Source organism: Tachyglossus aculeatus, chromosome 2 (genome assembly GCF_015852505.1).
Source record: "Tachyglossus aculeatus isolate mTacAcu1 chromosome 2, mTacAcu1.pri, whole genome shotgun sequence".
NCBI classification, from domain to species: Eukaryota; Metazoa; Chordata; class Mammalia; order Monotremata; family Tachyglossidae; genus Tachyglossus; species Tachyglossus aculeatus.
Genome location: NC_052067.1, coordinates 72,481,305 through 72,506,365, shown reverse-complemented (window position 1 = coordinate 72,506,365; position 25,061 = coordinate 72,481,305). Strand labels below are relative to the sequence as shown.

The 25,061-nt window shown below is 41.6% G+C and overlaps 1 protein-coding gene across 2 annotated transcripts in view; it reads right to left on the bottom strand.

The window, feature by feature from the left end:
* Positions 1 to 25,061, bottom strand: part of EPM2A (EPM2A glucan phosphatase, laforin) — an 86,618-nt gene that overhangs the window by 40,004 nt on the left and 21,553 nt on the right. For both annotated transcript variants that reach the window (XM_038742158.1, XM_038742157.1), the window contains exon 2: positions 4,160 to 4,334. In XM_038742158.1, the coding sequence (XP_038598086.1) occupies positions 4,160 to 4,221 (62 nt within the window). In that variant the 5' untranslated portion in view covers positions 4,222 to 4,334. The remainder of the gene's footprint in view (positions 1 to 4,159; positions 4,335 to 25,061) is intronic.

The following is a 25,061-nucleotide window of genomic DNA, read 5'->3' as shown; positions in this document are numbered from 1 at the left end:
CATATCCCTAGAGCAAGTTTTCTACACCTGCTGCTTCCAGTTCCTCTCCTCCAATTCTCTCCTTGACTTTCTCCAATCTGGCTTCCACCCCTTTCACTCCACAGAAAATGCCCTCTCAGTGATCTCCTTCTTGCCAAATCCAAAGGTCTCTACCCCATTCTAATCATCCTTGACCTCACAGCTGCTTTGGACACTGTCAATCTCCCCCTTCTCCTGGAAACACTATCCAACCTTGGCTTCACTGACACTGTCTTCTCTTGGTTCTCCTCCTATCTCTCTGAACGTTTATTCTCAGTCTCCTCCTCTGCCTCCCACACATTAACAGTGGGAGCTCCTTTCCTCAAGCCTCAGTTCTGAGTCCCCTTCTATTCTCTATTTACCCTTTCTCCTTGAGGATGATTATGATGTTGACACTTTTGAGTCCTGTGGACTTTCTTCAGTATACCAAATGTTGGGGAAGAAAATCTGTGCTAGTGATCATAACATCAAGACTTGCTGCTACTTCTAGATATTTGAATGAAATGCCATCAGATTCAGGTGCCTAGACATTGTTATTTCCTGGTAGTGACATTCTCAAAATTTGGAGCAAAGGCCATTTCATCTAATTTTGGCATATTCTATTTCAAAACATCTCTCTTGATTGCTTCTTTCATCATTTAAAGAGCTCTTTTCTTTTGATGTATTTATTGGTTATTCACAATTGAATGAATGAATAAATGAATTAATTCACTTCGGAAAATGTGATGCCAGGTTCTATAATTTCTCCTTTCTGAGTACTTACAACAAATCCTAAGGTGCCTGTTGTGGATAAAACACGCTCAGAAATAAGAAAGTAAATTTATTGCTTCCCTTTCCTCACTAAAATAACTTACAAATGATAAACCTGCCTCAGGAGGTAAGTTGTAAAACATGTCATTAGACATGTGACATATAGAGTCTCATATTTACATAAATCACTCCATTTTACAACTCTGGGTGTGTTTAATTGGCATCAGGTTGTTATTGCTTTTCCCTTTTTAAAACTCATCAATTTTAAAACTCTAAGCATTGAAGTATCATTAAATTTTCCCTATATATCTAAATGTTAAATGCTCATTCTATGCTAAAATTATCATTGACATTGTCAGATCTACACACATTCCAACTTCCCCTCTAAAGTGTAAGCTTGCTGTAGGCTTGAAATGTGTCTACCAACTCTGTTGCACTGTACTATCCCAAGCACTCAATACAGTGCTCTGCACACAGTAAGTGCTCAATAAATACCATTGATTATTGATTGATGGATTGATTCAATTTCCAGATTTGGTTCTTCTTTAATATTTTCCACTCAGTCAGAAGTCACCAATCTGCCAATGAATCAACTTTCTTCTTTGCAGCTATTTTGGAACATCTGGAATTGTTAATGTGACCTAAAGACCCAAAGGTCTGATGTCATGGAAATGCCATTCACTAGCTATGATGCTATTCTCAAGCTACCCTTGCTCACCTTTCCTTGGCAAGATGAATGAAGAAAGAGGTTTTCAGGCTAACCCTAATGAGTTGTATTCCCTTCTGTTCACTTCAGCTGGCTAGTTTCCAAACCTGCCCTGGTTTGATTTCAAGAGCTAAGCACTTTAACCACTTTCTTCAAGGCTGTTGGATTGATGTGCTAAAATAAATAGCAGCTGCAGGGAATCTGCTGCTTTACTGGATCTGTTAAAGAATGGGCCCAACAAACACAGCCAAATAATGTACTCCTTCACTAAAGTGCACACTGGACTTGTCTAATGTCAGGGAAATTAAATAATAATAAGTAATAATAATAATTGTGATATTTGTTAAATGCTATGTGCCAGCCACTGTACTAAGCACTTTGGGGTGGATACAAGTGAATTGGGTTGGACACAGTCTCTGTCCCGTGTGGGTCTCATAGTCTCAATCCTAATTTTATAGATAAGGTAACTGAGGCCCAGAGAAGTGAAGTTCATTCAATTGTATTTATTCAATCGTATGTATTGAGCGCTTACTGTGTGCAGAGCACCGTACTAAGTGCTTGGGAAGTATGAATCAGCAACATATAGAGATGGTCCCTACTCAACAACGGGCTCACAATCTAGAATTGTCTTGCCCAAGGTCACACAGCAGACAACTGGTGGCGCTGGGATTAGAACCCATGATTTTGTGACTCTCAAGCCATGCTGCTTCAACTGTTTACAATACAAGCTCTATTCTGAGGATGTTATTTATTGCAGATACACTGCTATGGAGTTTTTTTATTTGGGGGAATAATAATGGTGGCATTTGTTAAGCACTTACTATGTGCAAAGCACTGTTCTAAGCACTGGGGGGATACAAGGTGATCACGTTGTCCCACATGGGGCTCACAGTCTTAATCCCCATTTTACAGATGAGGTAACTGAGGCTCAGAGAAGTTAAATGACTTGCCCAAGGTCACACAGCAGATATGTGGGGGAGCCGGGATTAAAACCCATGACCTCTGACTCCCAAGCTGTGCTCTTTCCACTGAGCCATGCTGCTTCTAATGAATGAATGAATAGATGGGGGGTGAGAAGGCATGAATAACTCCCATTAGTCTGTAAATGCTGCCTTTATAAACTTACAGACTTCCCTACACTGCTATGTAGATTTGAACAGGCATTATCTTGAAGAGTAACAACTGTGAAACATAGACCAAAATCAACATTAAGTGGTTCCTGCAAATACATAATAATTAATGATAATAATGGCATTTGTTAAGTGCTTACTGTGTACCAGGCGCTGTACTAAGTGCTGGGGTGGATTCAAGCAAATTGGTTTGGACACAGTCCGTGTTCCAAGTGGGATTCACAGTTTCAATCCCCATTTTACAGCTGAGGTAACTGAGTCACAGAGAAGTTAAGTGACTTGCCCAAGATTGCACAGCAGACAAATGGTGGAGCCGGTATTAGTACACGTGACCTTCCGACTCCCAGGCCTGTGTTTTATCCACTATGCCATGCTGTTTTCCAAAGAAATAAATGAATAAATAGCAATTAAACTCAAACACCGAAGTCCAGCACTTTGGCAATCACAACAGGAGATTTCAGTTTTCTTGTAACAGTTGAACTCTAGAGCATTAACCCTCTATTTTGATATCATTTTTCCAATGGCACACTACATCCTGGGCTTTTCACATGTTCAGTGTGCACTCTTAAGGGGCCTATGTCATCCAGTTCGTGCTTCAGGAGATTTTGTAAAAGCATTTTACAGTAGTTCCTGTATTTACACATATTAAAATGCTGTGCTGCATGTGATTCTAAAAAGCATTTTTCTAAGCTAAACAAATAAATAGCAAATAGCGTTAGCCCACAGTCAAAATGTAATACAGACTATCACTATTCAAAATTAAATCATCTTGCAGCTCCAAGAGATGAGAAACTTCCAACAGTAAGAAATAACGCCCCTTTCCAATCTCTCAAGATTGATGAAAATTTAAATATTGAGTTTTAAACTACATTAATGATTAAGGGCTTGTAGAGGACAAGTGGGGGAGTGGAAAAACTGAGATCACCCAATTTTTGTTGTTTCAAATACAAATCCCACACATTTTTCTGCCATCAATCAATCAGTGGCATTTATTGAGCACTTACTTATTTTATTTATATGTTATTTGTTAAGCACTTACTCTGTACTAGGCACTGTACTAAGCACAGGGGTAAATACAAGATAATCAAGCTGGACACTGCCCATGTCCCCCATGGGGCTCACAAGTCTTATCCCCATTTTAAAGATGGGGTAACTGAGGCACAGAGAAGTTAAGTGACTTGCTCAAGGTCACACGACAGACAAGTGTCAGAGATAGGATCAGAACTGAGATCCACACTCTATCCACTAAGCCATGCTTGTTGTGTGCAGAGCACAAAGTGGCTAGACCCATTCCCTGCCTGCAAGGAGCTGATAACCTAGAGGGGGAAACAGACATTAAAGTAAATTTTGGATAGGTACATAAGTGCTGTGAGGCTGAAGTGCCTCACTTCAGCCTCAGATAGAGATAGAGATTTCTATCTCTAGATAGAAATCAAGCAGACATCAAGCTTATAAATTATCCATCCCCCAAACAGTCACCCAATAAACATTTTTGCTTCCAAACCCGCTTACTCTTCAATCTCTTTACTTGCTGTAAAAACATAACTGCTTTTACCTTGAATAATGCATGGTTTGATGGCCTGCGATGCTGAAATAGAAGCAAGTTGTGTGCTTCATCTCATCAGTGTGTCCCGAAGCCTCGATCCAGTGTCCTACTGGGACACAGTACACACCATCCACCACGTTTTTTTCATCGAAAGTACAGCAGCGATCATGGTGAGGTCCATTGCCTAGAAGGAGAAGAAATATTACCGACACTAAAATCCGTTTATGCTTTAACAGGCTCAAATGAACTGATGAAAATGCAAGGCTGAGCTGCAAAGAAGTACCAAAGCGGCACATACATTATAATTAGACCACCAAAAATGCCTCTCACAAACAAGAAATTGGCGCAGAGAGACATGTGAAAGAGGGGGCCTTGCTCCAGTAAGGTAAATGCTGAGGGCTTTGCTCCAGTAAGGTACAAACTTGGCAAGACCTATTAATTCCTTCAGGTCTCAGGAGTATTATTCAGGACATGCATAGGGTGGTCCTTCATACATTTTTATTCTGAAGTTTCAGCTGGCCTGATCCCTGTCCAATTCAGATGGACAGCGGATGGCTTTATGTTTGGTATTTTTAAGAGAACTCTCCCTGGGTTAGGCTCTTGCTATAGAGTGCCGTGGCTCAGAAACAGTGCCCATTTTGACAAGGAGCTTGGATGGGAACATAAAGCTCTAGACAAAGAGGGGTAGGGGCCAAGGGACATCCTAGAGAAGTTCTCTAGGCTTGGGTGGCCTCAGATGGCTTCTGCCAAATGGTGATTTATCATTACTTCACTGCCCAGACATCATAATCAATTCATCAGTGGTCGTTTCTGAGCACTTCTTGTGGGCAGCAGACTGTACTAAGCAATTGGGAGAGTACAATACAAAAGAGTTAGTAGACATAATAATAATAATGTTGGCATTTGTTAAATGCTTACTATGTGCAAAGCACTGTTCTAAGCACTGGAGGGATAGAAGGTAGTCAGGTTGTCCCACATGGGGCTCACAGTGTTAATCCCCATTTTACAAATGAGGTAACCGAGGCACAGAGAAGTTAAGTGACTTGCCCAAAGTCACACAGCAGACAAGTGGTGGAGTCGGCGTTAGAACCCATGACCTCTGACTCCCAAACCTGTGCTCTTTCCACTGAGCCATGCTGCCAACAAGGAGCTTAGAGTCTAGATGGGGAGACACACATTAAATTATGGATGTGTACATAAGTGCTGTGGGGCTGGGGGTTGGGGTATGGCCTATGGAAGCAGCCTGGCCTAGTGGCAAGAGTGCAGGCTTGAGAGTCAGAGGACTTGGGTTCTAACCCCAGCTCCGCCTCTTGGTCTGCTGTGTGACCTTGGGCAAGTTACTTAACTTCTCTGTGACTCAGTTACCTCATCGGTAAAATGGAGATTGAGACCGTGAGCCCCACATGGGACAACCTGATTACTTTGTATCTACCCCAGTGCTTAGAAGAGAGCTTGGCATGTAGTAAGCGCTTAACAAATAACAAAACTATTATCATTATTATTATTATTATTATTATCAAGAATTTAAAGGGTTCAGATCCAATTGCATAGACAACAGAGAAGGGAAAGGGAGTAGGAGAGATGAGGACACTGGTGTCCAGCTCTTGCTGATTAATATGTAAAGAAGTAAACCGGAGTTTATTTTGGGTAAGTAAAAATTTTAATCAATGAATAGTATTTTGAGCATTTACTTTGTACAGAACTCTACAATAAGCACTTGGGAGAATAAAATTGTTAGTTGACATGATTTCTGCCCTCAAGGATCATATCATATATTCTGAGCTATTAGCTCATTGTGGGCAGGAACTATGTCTGCCAATTCTGTTATACTGTAATAATAATAATAATGGCATTTATTAAGCGCTTACTATGTGCAAAGCACTGTTCTAAGCACTGGGGAGGTTACAAGGTGATCAGGTTGTCCTGCGTGGGGCTCACAGTCTTAATCCCCATTTTACATATGAGGTAACTGAGGCACAGAGAAGAAGTGACTTGCCCAAAATCACACAGCTGACAATTGGCGGAGCCGGGATTTGAACCCATGACCTCTGACTCCAAAGCCCATGCTATTTCCACTGAGCCACGCTGCTTCTCTATTGTACTCTCCCAAGAGCTGAGTACAGTGCTTTGCACATAGTAAGTGTGCAATAAATGTGGTTTATTGATTGGAAGGTCTCATGGAGATATAATTTTAGAAAGGCTTTGAAGGTGGGGAGAGTGGTGATCTGTCTTAAGATGGGGAAGGGACTTCCAGGCAAGAGGGGGGAACATGGGAAAAGGGTCAGCAGTGAGAGAGACGAGACTGAGGTACAGTGAGTAAATTTGTGTTAGAAGAGCAAAGTGTGCAGGCTGGGTTGTAGTAGGAAATCATGAGTCAAGGTAGGAGGCAGGGAAAGCTGATTGAGTTCTTTAGTCTCCATGATAAGGAGTTTCTGTTTGATGCAGAGGTGAAAAATAATAATGATAATGATAGCATTTATTAAGTGCTTACTATATGGAAAGCACTGTTCTAAGCACTGGGGAGGTTACAAGGTGATGAGGTTGTCCCACGGGGGGCTCACAGTCTTAACCCCCATTTTATAGATGAGGGAACTGAGGCCCAGAGAAGTGAAGTGACTTGCCCAAAGTCACATAGTTGACAGTTGGTGGAGCCGGGATTTGAACCCATGACCTCTGATTCCAAATCCCGTGCTCTTTCCACTGTGCCATGCTGCTTCTCAGCATGAATGGGCAACCATTTGAGTTTTTTGAGGAGCAGGGTGACGTGTCCAGAACATTTTTCTAGAAAAATGATCTGGGCAGCAGAGTGAAGTATGGACTGGTGTGTGGAGAAACAGGAGGCTGGGAGATCAATCAATCAATCAATCAATCAATCATATTTATTGAGTGCTTACTGTGTGCAGAGCACTGTACTAAGCGCTTGGGAAGTACAAGTTGGCAACATATAGAGACGGTCCCTACCCAACAGTGGGCTCACAGTCTAAAAGGGGGAGACAGAGAACAAAACCAAACATACTAACAAAATAAAATAAATAGAATAGAATAGAATAGGGAGATCAGCAAGGAGGCTGATGCTGTAATCCAGTTGGGATAGGATGACTGATTGTATTAAGTAGAAATTTGGATGGAGAGGAAAGGACAGATTTTAGCGATGTTGTGAAGGTGGAACCGACAGGATTTAGTAATGGATTGAACATGTGGGTGAATGAGAGAGAAGAGTCAAGGATAACACCAAGGTTATGGGCTTGTGAGACAGGAAGGATTATGGTGCCTTCTACAGTGATGGGAAAGTCAGGGGGGAATGGGGTTTGGGTGGGAAGATAAGGAGTTCTGTTTTGGACATGTTAAGCTTGAGGTGACGGCAGGACATCCAGGTAGAGATGTCTTAAAGGCAAGATATGAAGGTAACCCTCTTAGGGCCTAACATAGCCCCGCCCCTACCCCCCAGAGAATCTGGTTCATTATGTCAGAAGTGGTGAAATTAGTGAGTAGATGTGGAAAACATTTATGTAATTAAGACAACTGAACTCAGAGAATTCTGTACTTTGGTAATCTAATTGCAATTATCATTGTTCTCTTTATTTTGGATTGAAGAGTATTCTATAGTATTTAACTCAAAAGATTCTATAATTTTGCACAGAATTCGAATTGCAATTATTATCATTCTCTTTATTTGGAATTAAGTAGTATTCTATAGTATGTAATGAAACACCTGATATCTGAGAGCAAATTCCTGCACTGCACAGTATTTTACTAGGCAAGGAGAGACTATTAGATCCTAATAACTTTCTACAATTATGAAATAAATCCCCTTAACTGGCCTGTCCAAGCCTGAAATCAAGATTTCCTATTTCTGCTTGGAAGAATAGCGGTTATAAAACACTTTAGAGATACTCAGCATTCAACTTCTTTTTGATTCAAGATACTTCTGCTATCTGTTACCCAGAAAGATTCTGAGTGCAGATTAAAAATGTATTTACTTGAAGAGTTTTACATAATGGGAAACACACGAATCTGTTTATGATTCACAGTTCAAAACATCCTTCTGTTGCTTTTTAAGTACTATCACTTGTAAATGTCAATGGCTCAGTGAAAAGTTTAATAAATAGAGAGGTTTCCTTAATGACACATCCCAAAAATTTTTTCTTCAACAGTCAAGAAAACCTCACTGTTGAATCTGAATTCATTTTGGCTGGTTCCTCTATTTAGGTGTCCTGCAAGTACTTCACAGCATAGCTAAAACAGAAGTAAACATCTTCCCTCCTAAACCCACTCTTCCTCCTCTTTTCCTGTCATTGTTAAAACACCAGCCTCCTTCCTGTCTCAGAAGCCCATAACCTTGGTGTCAACCTCAATCAATGGTATTTAATAAGAGCTGGCTATGTGCAGAACACTGTACTAAACACTTGGAAGAATACTATACAACAGAATTAGCAGACACGTTCCTTGTTCATAACTCTTCACTGTCTTTCAGCTCTTTCAATCTACCTCCAAATCCTGGTGATTCTTCCTACACATTTTCCAGCTAGGACCCGTCTTTACCACCCAAACTACCTTTATCCAAATTCTGTGATTTTGCAACCAGACTATTGCATAAGCCTCCTTGCTAGTCTCCCTGACTCTGTACTCTTCCCCTTTCGGTCTATACAATACTCTGTTATGCAGTTCATCCAACCTCTTGAAGGAGCACTTGGCTTACATTCCTCCAATTCTCAAAAACATCCAGGCTTTTCACTTCTTTCCACATCAAGCCACAGTTCCTCACAGTCGGTTTTAAGACTACCACCAAATAGCCCCACTTTACTTTTCTGCTCTCTTCATTTGCTATGCTCCAGCTTGCTCTTTGGTTTCTCCCAAAATGAACCTAACTTCCCTTCACCCTTGACTTTCCTGCCTCTGTCACCTCACTCAAGTTGTTCTCCCAATCTGAAATTCCCTTCCCTCTCAAATCTGAAAGACCTATGCTCAAAGTCCTATACATCTAAAGAGCTTTCCCTGATGAATTCTCAACACCTCGTCATATCATCTAACCAGACTTCTATAGCGCTTCTCTAGTGATTTATTACCACACAGCCCTTGCCCATCTATGTAGTCAATTGTTTATGCTAATTACTCCATTTTGAAATATTTTTGTCTATCTTCCTCATTAGATAAAGTATGTCTGCCCTTTCTACTGTACTTCTCAAGAGCTAAGCACAGCACATTGCAAACGGTGTACTACCTAATACGCTATCACTCAATCATTCAGTGCTATTTACCTTGTGCAGTTAAATCAATCAATCATATTTATTGTGTGCTTCTGGTGCAAGTTCACTGTACTAAGCCCTTGGGAGAGTACAAAATAACAGAGTTGGTAGACATGTTCCCTGTCCATAACAAACTTATAGTCTAGAGGTGGCACTAGAGTCTAGAGAAGCAGCATGGCTCAATGGAAAGAGCATGGGCTTTGGAGTCAGAGGTCATGGGTTCAAATCCTGTCCCTGCCACTTGTCAGCTGTGTGACTTTGGGCAAGTCACCTCACTTCTCTGGGCCTCAGTTCCCTTAACTGTAAAATGGGGATTAAGACTTTGAGCCCCCTTGGGACAACCTGATCACCTTGTAACCTCCCCAGTGCTTAGAACAGTGCTTTGCACATAGTAAGTGCTTAATAAATTCTATTATTATTATTATTAGTAGTAGTAGTAGTAGTAGTACTACAGTATACACTGCAGAGCACTGTAGTAAGTGCTTGGAAGAGTACAGTACAATTTTATTCATACTGTGTTTGTTAAGCACTTACTATATGCCAGACACTATTCTGAGCACTAGAGTAGATACAAGAGAATCAGGTTGGACACAGCTAATGTCCCATCTGGGGCTCACAGTCTTAATCCCCATTTTACAGATAAGGTAACTGAGGCAAAGTGAGGTAAAGTGACTTGCCCAAGGTCACACAGCAGATATGTGGTGGAGCCAGGATTAGGTCCTTCTGATTCCCAGGTCTGTGCACTCTCCACTAGACCACATTGCTTCTCAAGTTCATAGGTGATAAAGAAATGCCTCCTCCCCATCCCCCCCCGCCCTACCTCCTTCCCCTTCCCACAGCACTTGTATATTTTTGTACAGATTTATTACTCTATTCATTTTACTCGTACATATTTACTATTCTATTTATTTTGTTAGTGATGTGCATATGGCTATAATTCTATTTATTCTGACGATTTTGACACCTGTCTACATATTTTGTCTTGTTGTCTGTCTCCCCCTTCTAGACTGTGAGCCTGTTATTGGGTAGGGACCGTCTCTATATGTTGCCTACTTGTACTTCCCAAGTGCTTATTATAGTGCTCTGCACACAGTAAGCACTCAATAAATACGATTGATTGAATGAATTAATGAATGAATGAATGAGGGTGAATAATTGAGGAAATGAAGTGTTAGGGAAGGCCTATTGAAGGAGGTGTGATTTTAGTAAGGCATCAAAGATGGGGAGAGTGGTGTACTGGCAGATATGAAGGAGGAGGGAGTTTCAGGCTAGAAAGAGGACATGAGCAAGAGGTCATCGATGAGACAGACAAAATCAAGGTACAGGGAGTGCATTTGTACTGAAAGAGCGATGTGTGCAGGCTGAGTTGTGGGAGATTAGCAAGGTTAGGTAGGGAAGGGGGAGCTGATTGAGCTCCTTAAAGCCAGTGGTAAGGAGTTTCTGCTTGATTCTGGGATGAACAGGCAATCACTGAGTATTTTTGAGGAGCAAGGAGGTTGATGCAGTAATCAAGACAGAATATGGTAAGTACTTGAACCAACTTGACAGCAGTTTTTATGAAGAGGAAGGGATGGAGTCTAGAGATGCTATGAAGGAAGAACAGACAAGATTATAAATCATTTACTTATATTAACATGTGTCTCCCCCCTCTAGACTGTACATTCGTCATGGGCGGGGAACACATCAATCAATCTGAAAGTCCAATTATATATTATAAATTATTTATTTCCTTAATATTAGTGTCTGTCACCCCCTCTAGACTGTAAGCTCATTATGGCCAAGGAGCGTATCAATCAGTCAATAAATCCAAGTAGGGATGTCCTGAAGGCAGGAAGAAAATCAAGTTGCAAAGAAAGAGAAGTTGAGGAGGGAACAGTAGATTTGGGAATCTTCTGCACAGAGGTGGTAGTTGAATCCGTGGGAGTGAATGAGTTCTCCAAGAGAGTGCGTGTAGATGGGGAAGAAAAGGGGGATCCAGAACTGAGCCTCAAAGGACTCCCACAGTGAAGGGGTGGGAGGGATGGGAGGAACTGGCAAAAGAGACTGAGAAGTAGTGGCAAGAGATATAGGAGGAGAATCAGGAGAGGACAGTGGCAGGGAAGTCAAGGTTAGATACTGTTTCAAGGAGAAGGGAGTGGTCCACAGTGTTAAATTTAGCTCAGAGGTATAGGAGTATTGGGATGGAGTAGAGGCCACTGGATTTAGTAAAAGGTGGTACACGGGAATGTTATTTCAAGCAATAAATTCTACTAGCACTATAACCACTACTACTACTTCAACAACAACGATTACTACTACTACTAAACACGATAATGTAGAAATTCAGCTAGCAGTCTTTCATTAACATTATAAAGGGAGTCAATTGAAAGTATTTAAAATATACTGGTTATTAGGAACACATTTTAAGCAGTTCAAATAGCTTCCCCTTGAGATGCTCATGACTAACTGAAGCAGTGGGAATCAAGATGGCCTAGTGGAAAGAGCATGGGCCTGAGAGCCGAGGACCTGGTTTTAATCCAGGCCTACTGTGTCACCTTGGGCAAATCATTTAACGTACCTGTCCCTCAGTCTCCCCAACTGTAAAATGGGGATTCAAAGCCTGGAAGAAGACAGAACCTCCTATTTTGACTGTGAGTCCCATGTGTGGCAGGGACTCTTTCTAACTGAATTAACTTATATCCAACCCAGTGCTTAGAACAGGACTTGACACCTGGTAAATGCTTAACAAAAAATAACCATAATGAGTGCTACACTAGTGTCAAAGAAATAGGTCAAAATACAATTGTCCACTTCAAGTACATGTTCACCTTTCATAACCTTCCCAGATTCATCTGATATAACCCAAACCAGATACTATGTGAGTTTTCTAACCATCGTTCTCCTAACCCATTTCCCATTGGAATAATGTTTGTCAAACATGAATTCTGGATAATGCGGCAGAAGGTTGCAGAAACACCAGTACTATATAGTAGAAGAAATGGCATTATCAAAAGTGAAAAAAATCCTTTCCTAGCTGAGCAAATCATTATTATGGATCAGTATCAATAAACCTAGGGGGTTGGGAATCTACAAAAGGGGCAAAGGATGGAATACAAATGAGGTAAACCCTGCCCTCACAATCTTAAGGGTGTGACAGACATAAAAGTGACAACCTAAAAGTAGTAGTAAAAGTTAAGAGTAATAGTAGTGGCTCCCACTTGGGGCACTACACTGTACTATATTATGGGTTCAAATCCCGGCTTCACTACTTGTCAGCTGTGTGAACCTGTGTGACCTTGGGCAAGCCACTGAACTTCTCTATGCCTCAGTTACCTCATCTGTAAAATGGGGAATAAGACTGTGAGCCCCACGTGGGACAACCTGATCACCTTGTATCCCCCCAGCGCCTAGAACAGTTCTTGGCACATAGTAAGGGCTTAACAAATACCATCATGATTATTAATCATCTGGGACATACAAATCAAAGTGACATGTTTGCTTACCGCAAAAGCTTATTCTTCTCTAATAGGGAAAACATATATAAAAATATATAAGTAGAGTAGTTAAGATAGGTAATTGACTATACAATTGAATGAGCATATATATGAATGCTCAGGATGAGAATTAATAAATTCATATGGGCTAAAACTGGTTGATGGATTTATGTGACGGAGTGCTGGAATTAATCAAGTAAGGCTTTCTGGAGGAGGTGGAATTTTAGGAGGGTTCAGAATTTGGGTTTGGGAAGGGAGTTTCATGCTGAGGGAACAGTGCAAATGAGGGGAATGAGGCAGGAGGGCTGAAAGCAAGATACTGTTGAAGGTTAGTTTGGAATGAATGGAGACAGTGAGTTGTGGAGAAGTGGGTGCAGAGAGCAAAACGATAGTCCATCAGTGGTATTTATTGAGTCCTTACTGTGTGCAGAGTACTGTACTACACGCTTGGGAAAGTACAAAATAAACAAGTTGGTAAGGAAAGGGGGGAAAAGTTGGTGGAGAGCCTTCAAGACAGTAGTGTAAACTTTGTGTTTGATGTGGAGGGATACAGGAAGCTGTAGAAGGTTTTGATGAGACAAGAGATTAGGGCCAAGTTATGCTTCAAGAAGATGCTCTGTGCAGCATCGTGCAGTATGATTGGAGTGGGGAGAGGCTAAAGATGGGGAGACTTGCAAAGAAGATAATGCAATTGTCCATCAGGGATATGACCAGCGTGACAGATATTTGGGTGTGGTGAAAAGGGCAGAGTACAGATGTAAATAACAAACACAAGTGAAGAGATTATTGTTCTTCTTTTACTGTGTTTGTTACGCACTTATGTACCAAGCACTGTTGTAAGCACTGGGGTAGATCCAAGTTGATTGGGTCAGACATAATCCCTGTCCCACATAGGGCTCACAGTCTAAGGAGAAGAACAGATTTTGAATCCCAATTTTCCAGATGAGATAAATGAGGCACAGAGAAGTGAAATAACTTGCCCAAGGTCACACAGCAGACAAGTGGCAGAGCCAGGACTAGTACACAGGTCTTGATTCCCAGACCTGTGCTCTTTCCATTAGACCACACTGCTTCAACATGAATAGAAAGATTGGGGTACTTTCTGTTTGTTTAGTAAGCTTAATTCTTCCAACCTCCCCACCAAAGGAGGAAGAATTACTGTAGAACACAGTAAATGCTCGATAAATACTATTGACTGATTGATTGTATACAAGCCCAAGGCTTAGATAGGGAAGAAGGGAAACTTCAAGGAGGCCTCTTTGGGGACCAGAGGTGTCAGAGCCAAGAAGAGCTCTGCTATGACAGTTTTCCTGTGGGATTCCTTGCCCTGGTTCTGGAACCAACATTTCTACAAGCAAATTTTCAATAGAGAGAAAAGTTTTCTCACACCTCTCATACCCTAACTCACTGAATGACAATTTCTGCTGCACTGGGGAGAGTGCAATCAAACTAAGTGCCCTCTTACCTTTCTCTTTCTTTTCATCTTCCTTCCCTCCTCCTTTTTTGTTTCTCTTGATTTTTCTCCTGCTCCCTTAATTATTATACTTAATTCTCAGCAAATACTCCCCTCCATTGTTTTGAGGTTGCAAAAATAACACAAAAAATGAGGCAATTTTATAAGCAAATGTGACCTCCTATTTCACACCTTTAGATATTCCTTGTGGAACAGTTATAGTGGAATTCAATGCTCTGAGAGTAGAAAAGGTCTACTTGGCATATCATTTTGGTTATGAATGCCCCTGAATCAGATTCTTTTACAACTCACCAATTGGTTCCCTATGCCTGTGATCACTGCTCCCTGGTTGCTACATGTCCAGAACAGGCCTTAAAATAATGGACATCAGTACAGTCCTTCCTATATAGTAACCTCCAGAAATGGTATTCCTACTAAGCCTGCAAACACTGTTCATAGAATGTGAATGTGAATGCCCAGCAGATAATGTGTTTAAAAAAAAAAAGTCAGACGTAAGCTGAGAAAGCTTTTGGTGAGTTATCATACACACATGAGCTATCAATCAATGGTATTTATTGAGCATTTCCTTTGTGCAGAGCACTGTACTGAGCATATGGGAGAAAGCAACACAACACTGTTGGTAGACACCTTTCCTGTCCACCAAGAGCTTACAGTCCTCAACATTTAAACAGCAAAGGTCTTATTTTTAGAGTGAAATCTAGAATAATAATAAACTCTGGCCATAATTAAGGGGATAAAGACTGTGGTGTTCATAGATTAGGGACCATAGCAACCTCAGGGGAAGGGGAGGAAAATTAAATATCAAATTGATATCCTAGATTGAAACAAATCACCTTGAACAAATGGCTGCTGCCTGGGCGAGCTGAAGGAATTCAAAGTGTAAGTCCTGTCAAAAGTGTCACCTACCATTTAAACTCCATCACTGTGCTAGGAAGCTGAGAAATTGCTAATGTTGCCCCCAGTTGATAAAAAGAGCTCCAAAAGGAACTATAGGGTTGATAGACTAGTGATTCTCATTTAGATACATAGAAAACTCCAAGAATCCACAATATGGTTTAGAATCAGTAAGCCCTTAGACTAGCACAATCTGCTGGAGAAGAGACAAAATGGTTTCTTTACGATAAAATCTCATTCCATTCATCTGCTGGAGTTTTTTTGTGGGACTGAGTAACATATTGTGAAAGAGGAAGCAGTAGAATAACAGATAAGAGAAGTAATATGGCCTGGGAGTCAGAAGGATCTGGGTTCTAATCCTGCCTCTGCCAATTGTCTGCTGTGTGACCTTAGGCAAATTTTTCTTTTTTGATGGTATTTATTGAGCGCTTACCGTATGCCGAGCACTGTATTAAGTGCTTGGGAAAGTACAATGCAGCAATAAAGACCATCCCTGCCCACAGCAAGTTCACAGTCTCCAAGTGCTTACTGTGTATCAAACACAGTTCTAAGCACTAGAGTAGGTACAAATTAATTAGATCAGACACAGTTCCTGTCCTGCATGGGGCTTACAGTCTAAGTAGAAGGGAGGACAGGTATCCCCATTTTACAGTTGAGGGAACTGACACAGACTAGTTAAGTGACTTGACAATTGGCAGAGGCAGAATTAGAATACAGGCCCTTCCGAAGCCCAGGCCCATGCTCTCTTCACTAGGCCATGCTGCTTCTAAACTGAAAATCACATAACTTCTCTGGGCCTCAGTTGTTAACTCATCTGTAAAATGGGATAAGATTTATGATGACTAGTGAGCCCCATTTGGAACATTAACTGTGTCCAACCTGAGTAGGCCTGTATCTACTCCAGTGCTTAGTACGGTGCCTGGCACAGGATAAGCACTTAACAAATAACGTAAGAAAAGATTTTCAATTTTCCAAAGACCATGGACAAGGTTCCACATGGAAAGCTCTCTGAAAAATTGAATTATCAAGGGATTGGAAGGAGTATTCTGTAAAGAATGTAAAGCTGGCTTGAAAGACAAGAAACGAAAGGTAGGCATAAATGACTACTCTTCTAGATAGAAGAGTTTAAGTAGTGGTGTCCCACAAGGATTGGTGAGAAGATTTATAACTGAAGCTCAGCTAAATTGTAAACTCTGCCATATATTGTAAACTCCGCTTAGAATGTAAACTCCTGGAGGGCAGGAATCATATCTACCTTTTCTATTGTACTCTTCCAAGGCCTTAGTACCATGCTCTGCACACATACACGCTCAAATACCAGAGATCAATCCCAAATGTGGGATTGATCTCTGGTATTGATCTGGGATTGATCCATCACCTCGCCCCCTCCTACCTCCTACCTCACCTCCCTTCTCTCTCCTTCTCCAGCCCAGCCCGCACCCTCCGTTCCTCTGCCGCTAATCTCCTCACCGTGCCTCTTTCCCCCCTGTCCCGCCGTCGACCCCCGGCCCACGTCATCCCCTTCGCCTGGAATGCCCTCCCTCCCCACATCCGCCAAGCTAGCTCTCTTCCTCCCTTCAAGGCCCTACTGAGAGCTCACCTCCTCCAGGAGGCCTTCCCAGACTGAGCCCACTCCTTCCTCTCCCCCTTGTCCCCCTCTCCATCCCCATCGTCTTACCTCCTTCCCTTCCCCACAGCACCTGTATATATGTATATGTGTTTGTACATATTTATTACTCTATTTATTTATTTATTTTACTTGTACATATCTATTCTATTTATTTTATTTTGTTAATATGTTTGGTTTTGTTCTCTGTCTCCCCCTTCTAGACTGTGAGCCCACTGTTGGGTAGGGACTGTCTCTATATGTTGCCAACTTGTACTTCCCAAGTGCTTAGTACAGTGCTGTGCACACAGTAAGCACTCAGTAAATATGATTGATTGATTGATTGATTGATTGATTGATTGGGAAAAGGACTGCACATCTTCACAGAGCCTAATGACATGAAGATCTTAAGGCAAACAAGAACATAAATGCCATTCTTGAACAGCTCAATTTTCAACCAGCCTGGTTTCTACCACTTTAAAGTAGTATTAAAACATGTTTTTTTCTGGGTGGTAAAATACCATGTTTTTGCTGGGGGAATAAACTGCAGAAATATTTCATAAAGCTGAGGTGGTGGACAGAAAAGCAATAGATGTTTGCTAGAGCACAATAATGCATCCAAGGAAAAATTAGTCCTGATTACAACTATAATGAGAGTCTCTAAGGCTCTTGCCTCAGAAAAGAGATTTTTGAGCCAATGTTGGCAGTTTCTTTCAAATGACTGGAGTCAGTGGGTGGTGGCAGTTAAAAATGTCAACAAATTGTTAGGCATTATCAGGAGCAATTTTGAAAGCATGCAAAAAGCATAGTTTTGCCAGGACACAATGCCACGGAATGTGTATAGTTCTGGTCAGTCAGTGAGAGACTGGACTTATTAAAGGTGCACATATATACAATCACTCACCCTATCCCACCTAGATTACTGTATCAGCCTCCTTTCTGACCTCCCAACCTCCTTCCTCTCCCCACTCCAGTCCATACTTCACTCCACTGCCCGGATCATCTTTCTACGTAAACGTTCAGGACATGCCACCCCTCTCCTCAAAAATCTCCAGTGGTTGCCTATCCACCTCTGTAACAAACATAAACTTCTCACCATTGACTTTAAAGCACTCCTTCATCTTGTCCTCTCCTACCTCACTTCTCTCCTTCTACAACCCATCCGACATATTTTTTTCCTCTGGTGCTAACCTCACTGTTACTTGATCTCACCTGTCTTGCCTCCCACCACTGGCCCACGTCCTGCCTCTGTTCTGTAATGTCCTCCTTCCTCAGATCCGCCAGACAATTACTCTCCCCCACTTCAAACCCTTATTGAAGGCCGATTTCCTCCAAGGAGGCTGTCTCAGACTAAGCCTCATTTTTCCTTATCTCCCATTCTCTTCTGAGTCACCCTGATTTGCTCCCTTTGCTCTTCCCCCTGCTTCCAGCCCCAGAGCCCTTTTGTATATATCTAAATTTTATTTATTTGTATTGATGTCTGTTTATTCGTATTGATGTCTGTCTCCTCCTCTCTAGACTGTGAGCTTGTTGTGGGCAAAGACTGTCACTGTTTATTGTTGTAATGTATTTCCCCAAATGCTTAATACAGTGCTGTGCACACAGTAAGCACTTAATAAATAAGACTGAATGAATGAATGCAGAGGAGAATGCCAGGGAATGGAACAGCTTCCATATGAGGACAATCTGAAGAGATCAGCACCCTTCAATCTGACAAGGTGTTGACAGGCAAGGGATCAACAAAAACATGAAGAGTGCAGCAGGGTCAACATGAAATAGTTATTCACCAAATCCCGCATTAATAGGACGTCGGGGAAACCGCTGAAATATGGAGCTGGTAGACTCAGGATAACTAAAATGACATAGTTCTTTTCATTCATCTCCCTCTTCTAAACTGTAAATTCATCCTCTAGACTGTAAGCTTGTTGTGGGCAGGAAATATGCCTGTTTCTTGTTATATTGAACTTTCCCAAGCACTTAGTGTGCTCTGCTCACAGTAAATGCTCAATAAATACGACTGCCTGACTGATGTGCCAGAAGATTGAGAAGGTAGAACATATCACTAGGTTCAAGATAGGTTTGGGTAGGTATCTCAGTCAAGCCCATCTAACCCCATACCATATAATTGTGGCCCATTTCACTTGTGCAGTGAGCACAAATATTCTGCATATTTCTCAGACTCCTCTGGCTTTCAGAACTGTGTGCAGCAGTTGGGAACAAGATCCCATCTTCTAGCAATTCTTGTAGTACTGCTTGTACCCCTAGAAACACAAACTTACAGGCCTAAATTAATGCTCCCACCCCTGTCAAACTTCATACTGAGTGGAGCTTCAACCAACCAACCTGGACCTCTTTTAAGGGAGAGGGAGAGTAAGGAGGAGAACCAAAAGACATAGGGTTGTGACACTGCTGCATTACTCAGCTCTGAAAACTAAAAATCAACTAATCAATCATATTTACTGAATGCTTACTGTGTGCAGAACACTGTACTAAGTGCTTTAGAGAGAACAATATAACAGCGGTGGTAGACATATTCTCTTCCTACAGTGAGCTTATTGACAGAAGGGGTTATAGACATTGATATAAATAAATAAGTTATGGCTCTATCCAGAAGTGCTGCTGTGGGGCTGAGGGAGAGGTGAATAAAAGGTGCAAATCCAAGAGCAAAGGTAATGCAGAATGGAGTGGGAGGAGAGGAAATTAGGGCTTAGTTGGGGAAGGCCTATTGGAAATGTGCTCTTAATAAAGGTTTGAAGGTGGGGAGAGGGATTGTCTATTAGATATAAAGAGGAAAAGCAGCATGGCTCTGGGGATATACCATGGGCCTGGGATTCAGGAGGACCTATATTCTAATCCTGAATCTGCCCCTTGTGTGCTGTGTGACCTTGGGTAAGTCACTTAACTTCTCTGTGCCTCAGTTACCTCATCTGTAAAATGGGGATTAAGACTTTGAGCCCCCTGTGGGATCAGGGAATCGAAGCAGCATGGCTCAGTGGAAAAAGCATGGGCTTTGGCATCAGAGGTCATGGGTTCAAAACCCAGCTCCACCACTTGTCAGCTGTGTGACTTTGGGCAAGTCACTTAGCTTCTCTGTGCCTCAGTTACTTCATCTGTAAAATGGGGATTAAGACTGTGAGACCCCCGTGGGACAACCTGGTCACCATGTAACCTCCCCAGAGCTTAGAACAGTGCTTTGCACATAGTAAGCGCTTAATAAATGCCATTGTTATTATTATTATTATTATTACTATCTAGACTGTGTCCAACCTGGTTAGCTTGTATCTACCCCAGCGCTTAATACAGTGACTGGTACATAATGAGTACCATAAAAAAGAGGGAGGGAGTTCCAGGGCATAGCAGGATGGGTAGACAAGAGGTCAGTGGTGAGATAGACAAGATTGAGGTATGGTGAGTAGGTTGGCATTAGAGGAGCAAAGTGTGCAGGCTGGGGTGTAGTTACGTGATGCTCCAAAGCCTTACTGAAGGCACATCTCCTTCAAAAGGCCTTCCCTGCCTAACCCCTCATTGCCTCTATTCCTACTCCTTCCTGCATCGCCTTGACTTTCTCCCTTTTCTCACCACCCATCCACCAAGCCCCACAAACTTATGTACCTATCGATAATTTATTTATGTAAATGTCTGTCTCCCCCACTGATAATAATGATAATAATGATGATGGCATTTATTAAGCACGTCATTCAACCTTGGCTTCGCTGACGCTGTTCTCTCCAGATTCTCCGCCTAATAATAATAATAATGGCATTTATTAAGCACTTACTATGTGCAAAGCACTGTTCTAAGCGCTGGGGAGATTACAAGGTGATCAGGTTGTCCCACATGGGGCTCACAGTCTTCATCCCCATTTTACAGATGAGGGAACTGAGGCCCAGAGAAGTTAAGTGACTTGCCCAAAGTCACACAGCTGACAAGTGGCGGAGCTGGGATTTGAACCCATGACCTCTGACTCCAAAGCCCGAGCTCTTTCCACTGAGCCATGCTGCTTCTCTAGACCGTAAGCTCATTGTGGGCAGGGAATATGCCTGTTTATTATTATATTGTACTCTCCCAAGTAAGATGCCCAGAACACAGTAAGTACTCAGTAAATATGATTGATTGATTTGCTTGATAGATAGTAGAGTCAACTGGCTTGCAGTTTCTGTGCTATCTGTTTTTTTAAAAAAAGTGTTAATTCTGTTTTTAATGTATAGCCATAATAGAAGTTGATTTGTGATACATCATGGGTGATAGGATAATAATAATAAATAGTAGTAGTAGTAATAGTATTTATTAAGCAATTACTATGTGTCAAGCACCATACTAAGCACTAGGGTAGACAGAAAGTAAGCAGGTGGGACACAGTCCCAGTCCCATAAGGGGCTCATAGTCTAAGTAGGTAGGAGTAGGATTTAATCTCAATTTTACAAATGAGGAAACTGAGGCACATAGAAGTTAAGTGACGTGCCCAAGTCACCCAGCAGGCAAGTGGCCGAGCCGGGAATAGAACACAGGACCTCCACCTCCCACGTCTATGCTCTATCCACTAGGCCACACTATTGGATGGAAACACTAGAAATGTAAGAAATTCATTCATTAATTCAATCATATTTTTTGAGTGCTTACTGTGTGCAGAGCACTGTACTAAGTGCTTGGGAAGTACAAGTCGGCAACATATAGAGACGGTTCCTACCCAACAACGGGCTCGCAGTCTAGAAGGGGGATACAGACAACAAAAAACATGTGGACAGGTGTCAAAAATCGTCAGAACAAATAGAATTAAACCTATATACACATCATTAACAAAATAAATAGAAAAGTAAATACGTACAAGTAAAATAAATAGAGTAATAAATCTATACAATGATATACAAGTGCTGTGGGGAGGGGAAGGAGATAGATCAGGGAGGGATGGGGAGGAGGAGAGGAAAAAGGAGGCTCAGTCTGGGAAGGCCTCCTGGAGGAGGTGAGCTCTCAGTAGGGCTTTGAAGGGAGGAAAAGAGCTAGTTTGGCGGGTGTGTGGAGGGAGGGCATTCCAGGCCAGGGGGAGGATGTGGGATGGGGGTCGACAGCAGGACAGGTGAGAATGAGGCCCAGTGAGGAGGTTAGCGGCAGAGGAGCAGAGGGTGTGGGCTGGGCTGTAGAAGGAGAGAAGGGAAGTGAGGTAGGAGGGGGCCAGGTGATGGAGAGCCTTGAAGCCGGGAATGAGGAGTTTGAAATGAAATGAAATGAAATCCCTAACACAAGAATGAACATAAAGAAGGCCTAATTCCTCTAAGCAATAGACATTCTCAGGGACAGAATACCATTAGTGCGATCCACTATGCCATTGTTTATGTTTTTATAGTACATACATTTATGTTGACTGTTCTAATCCATCTTTTGTACTTCTTAAAGATGATAAGATTCTTCAAAACAGAGACCAAGTCTATTCTTGAATATGCAATCAAAGTGCCTATCAAAGTGGTGTACCATCTGTGGGGACTGAATACTTTTTGACTTCCGAATTAAATTCCAACCATCAATCTTGAAAGTTGTTTGTAAAAAGAGTCCTAGTTTTAAAGTTGTAAAGAATCATTCATAGGTAATTGGGATGTGAGCTAAGTTAGGGTCCTACATTACACACATAGTTTAGACCAGTCTTTCTAAAAGAGCAGGTTCCCAATTATTTTGAAGGCTGGGTTATAATTACGTGTTTCTCTGATAGCTCTTTAAAGATCCCAAATACTGAGAGGGGAAGATTTTTTTGTGTCAAACAAGAAAAGAGGCTATAATGAATTCAAATAATTATGACAAGGAGATTTAAGATTATCAAAATATGAAATAGTTTGAAAAAGAGTATTCTTACTCTTTAAAGACATAAATTCTCAGAGTTTTGTCCAGATTATGTTTTAATCTCCAAATAATACATTGCTGAACAATGCCTTTATCAGGCATGATTAATTGAGCTTCCACTGTTTCCTAGGAAATGCTCAGATTTGCTTCTCTAATACATTAGATCCTGCCATGGATGTCTCCCTACTGTCTAATATTTTGAGTGAAATTCAATCTTGGATGGTTTGTAGTAGGCTCTACTGCAACCCAGATAAGTCTGAATTGCTATTGATTGGTTCGTCATGGCGGTATAGGAGAGGAGAACATTCCTCATCTGAATTCAGATGCAGCAAATCTTTTGGCTGCTGATTCTGCCAAGACCCACATTAGAGACTCAGTTCTTTACTACTAAGCATATTTGCAAGCTCTGAGAGGATAAGGAAGGAGACAAGAGGGAGTGTTGCAACTGAACACAGTACTATTAAAATGAAAATGATTCTCTCACATTTGAGTAATTCTCTTTACCTGCTCAACAAATGTAGCTCTCAATCCTATAATGCCTATTAATAATGATCTCCCTGCTATCATTGTGACATGCTTTCTGGTAATTTCAAAATAAAACGTCTTGCTTTCTTTCAGTGATTGAATGCGCTGTCCACATTTCATCTAGGCAGAACTCAGCTCATCAATCAATGAACGGTACGTATTGAGCACTTACTGTGCTAAGAGTACTCTACTAAGCACTTGGGAGAGTACAAGGGAATGAACAGATAAGATCCCTGACCACGAGGAGTTTACAATCTAGAAGCAGCATGGCCTAGTAGTTCCCTCACCTGCAAAATGGGGAATCCATACCTGTTCTCCCTCCTATTTAGACTGTGAGCCCCATATGGGACCTGATAATCCTACATCCACCCCAGTACTTAGTACAGTGTTTGAGACATAGTAAGTACTTCTAGACTGTAAGCTTGTTGAGGGCAGGGAATGTGCCTATTGTTGTATTGCACTCTTCCAAGTGCTTAGTGCAGTGCTCTGCACACAGTAAATGCTCAATAAATACAATCTAATGAATGAATGAACAAATACTACAATTAGGAGAGACACTAAAACAGTTTATAGAGAGGAGAAAAAAAGGAAAGGGGATATGTACATTTGTTAGACCTTAAGTAAAGGTAATGGAAGGTATGTATGAGTGCTATGGTCTGAGAGTACACTAATGCTTAGGTGGCACAGAAATCCTGAAGTGAGGATTGAGGGAGTAACCTGGGAAGATTAGAGATTAATTGGGGAAGGCTTTTGAAGAAGAGGTAATTTCAGAAAGACTTTAAAAGATGAGGAGAGCTGTTTGTGAAATTTGAAGGACTAGGGAGTTTCCAGGCAGGAGAAATGGGATAAACAAGAGGTAAATTAGCTTAAGAGGAACAAAGAGTATGAGATGGGGTGTAGTGGGAAAGAGAGTGGATAGGTGGGAGGTACAGAAATGGTGGAGTGCCTTAAAGTGAATGGTCATGTGTTTCTGCTTGACACCAAGAGGAATGAGAAAACATTCAGAATTTTTGAGGAGTGGGAAGATGTGTGCAGCAGAAAATAGACTGGAAATGGGAGACGCTAGTGAAGAGGGGGATGCAATAGCCAGTCTGGGACATGACAAGTGCCGGGATGAGCGGGATAGCAGCTTGAATGGAAAGGAAGGAAAATGACAGGATTTTGCCACAGACTGAATATGTGTCTTAAAAAAAGAGAGAGGAGTCAAGGATTACGTCAACACTAAAGTTTGGGAAGCAGGGAGGATGATGACATCAACTGATATCATAGAAGAGGCAGTTTGAAAGGCAAGAGGAGGAGTTCAGTTTTTGACATACTAAGCTTGAGGTGCCAGTGACATCTGCATGTAGAAAAGTCATGAAGGCAGGAGGAAATGCGAGATTAAAGAGAAGAAGGGAGATCGGGGCTGGAGAGAGAGAGAGAGAGAGAGAGAGAGAGAGAGAGAGAGAGAGAGAGAGAGAGAGAGAGAGAGTTATGCACTTGGAGGTGGTAGTTGAAACCATAGGAGTGGATGAGCTTCCCAAGGGAGTGAGTGTAAAGTGCAAAAAGATGGGGACCAGAATAGAACAATGAAGAACAACACAGTTAGCTGGTAGAAGTTCACTGGCTTCTTGTTCATAAAAGAATATATACCATTTGCAAACACCAAATGTCATATTACCATATTGTACTTCTCTTTATTTGTCAAAGCACTTAGTCTTCATTTCTATTTAATATTGTAAGAATGTCCACTAATCAATGGTGAGTAACAATTGACATTGGTCAAGTTGTAAAAAATACTGATTCATTTATTTTTTTACCTAATCAATCACACTGACTGAGTGCTTACTGTGGGTCGAACAAAAAAACGGAATTAGTAGACATG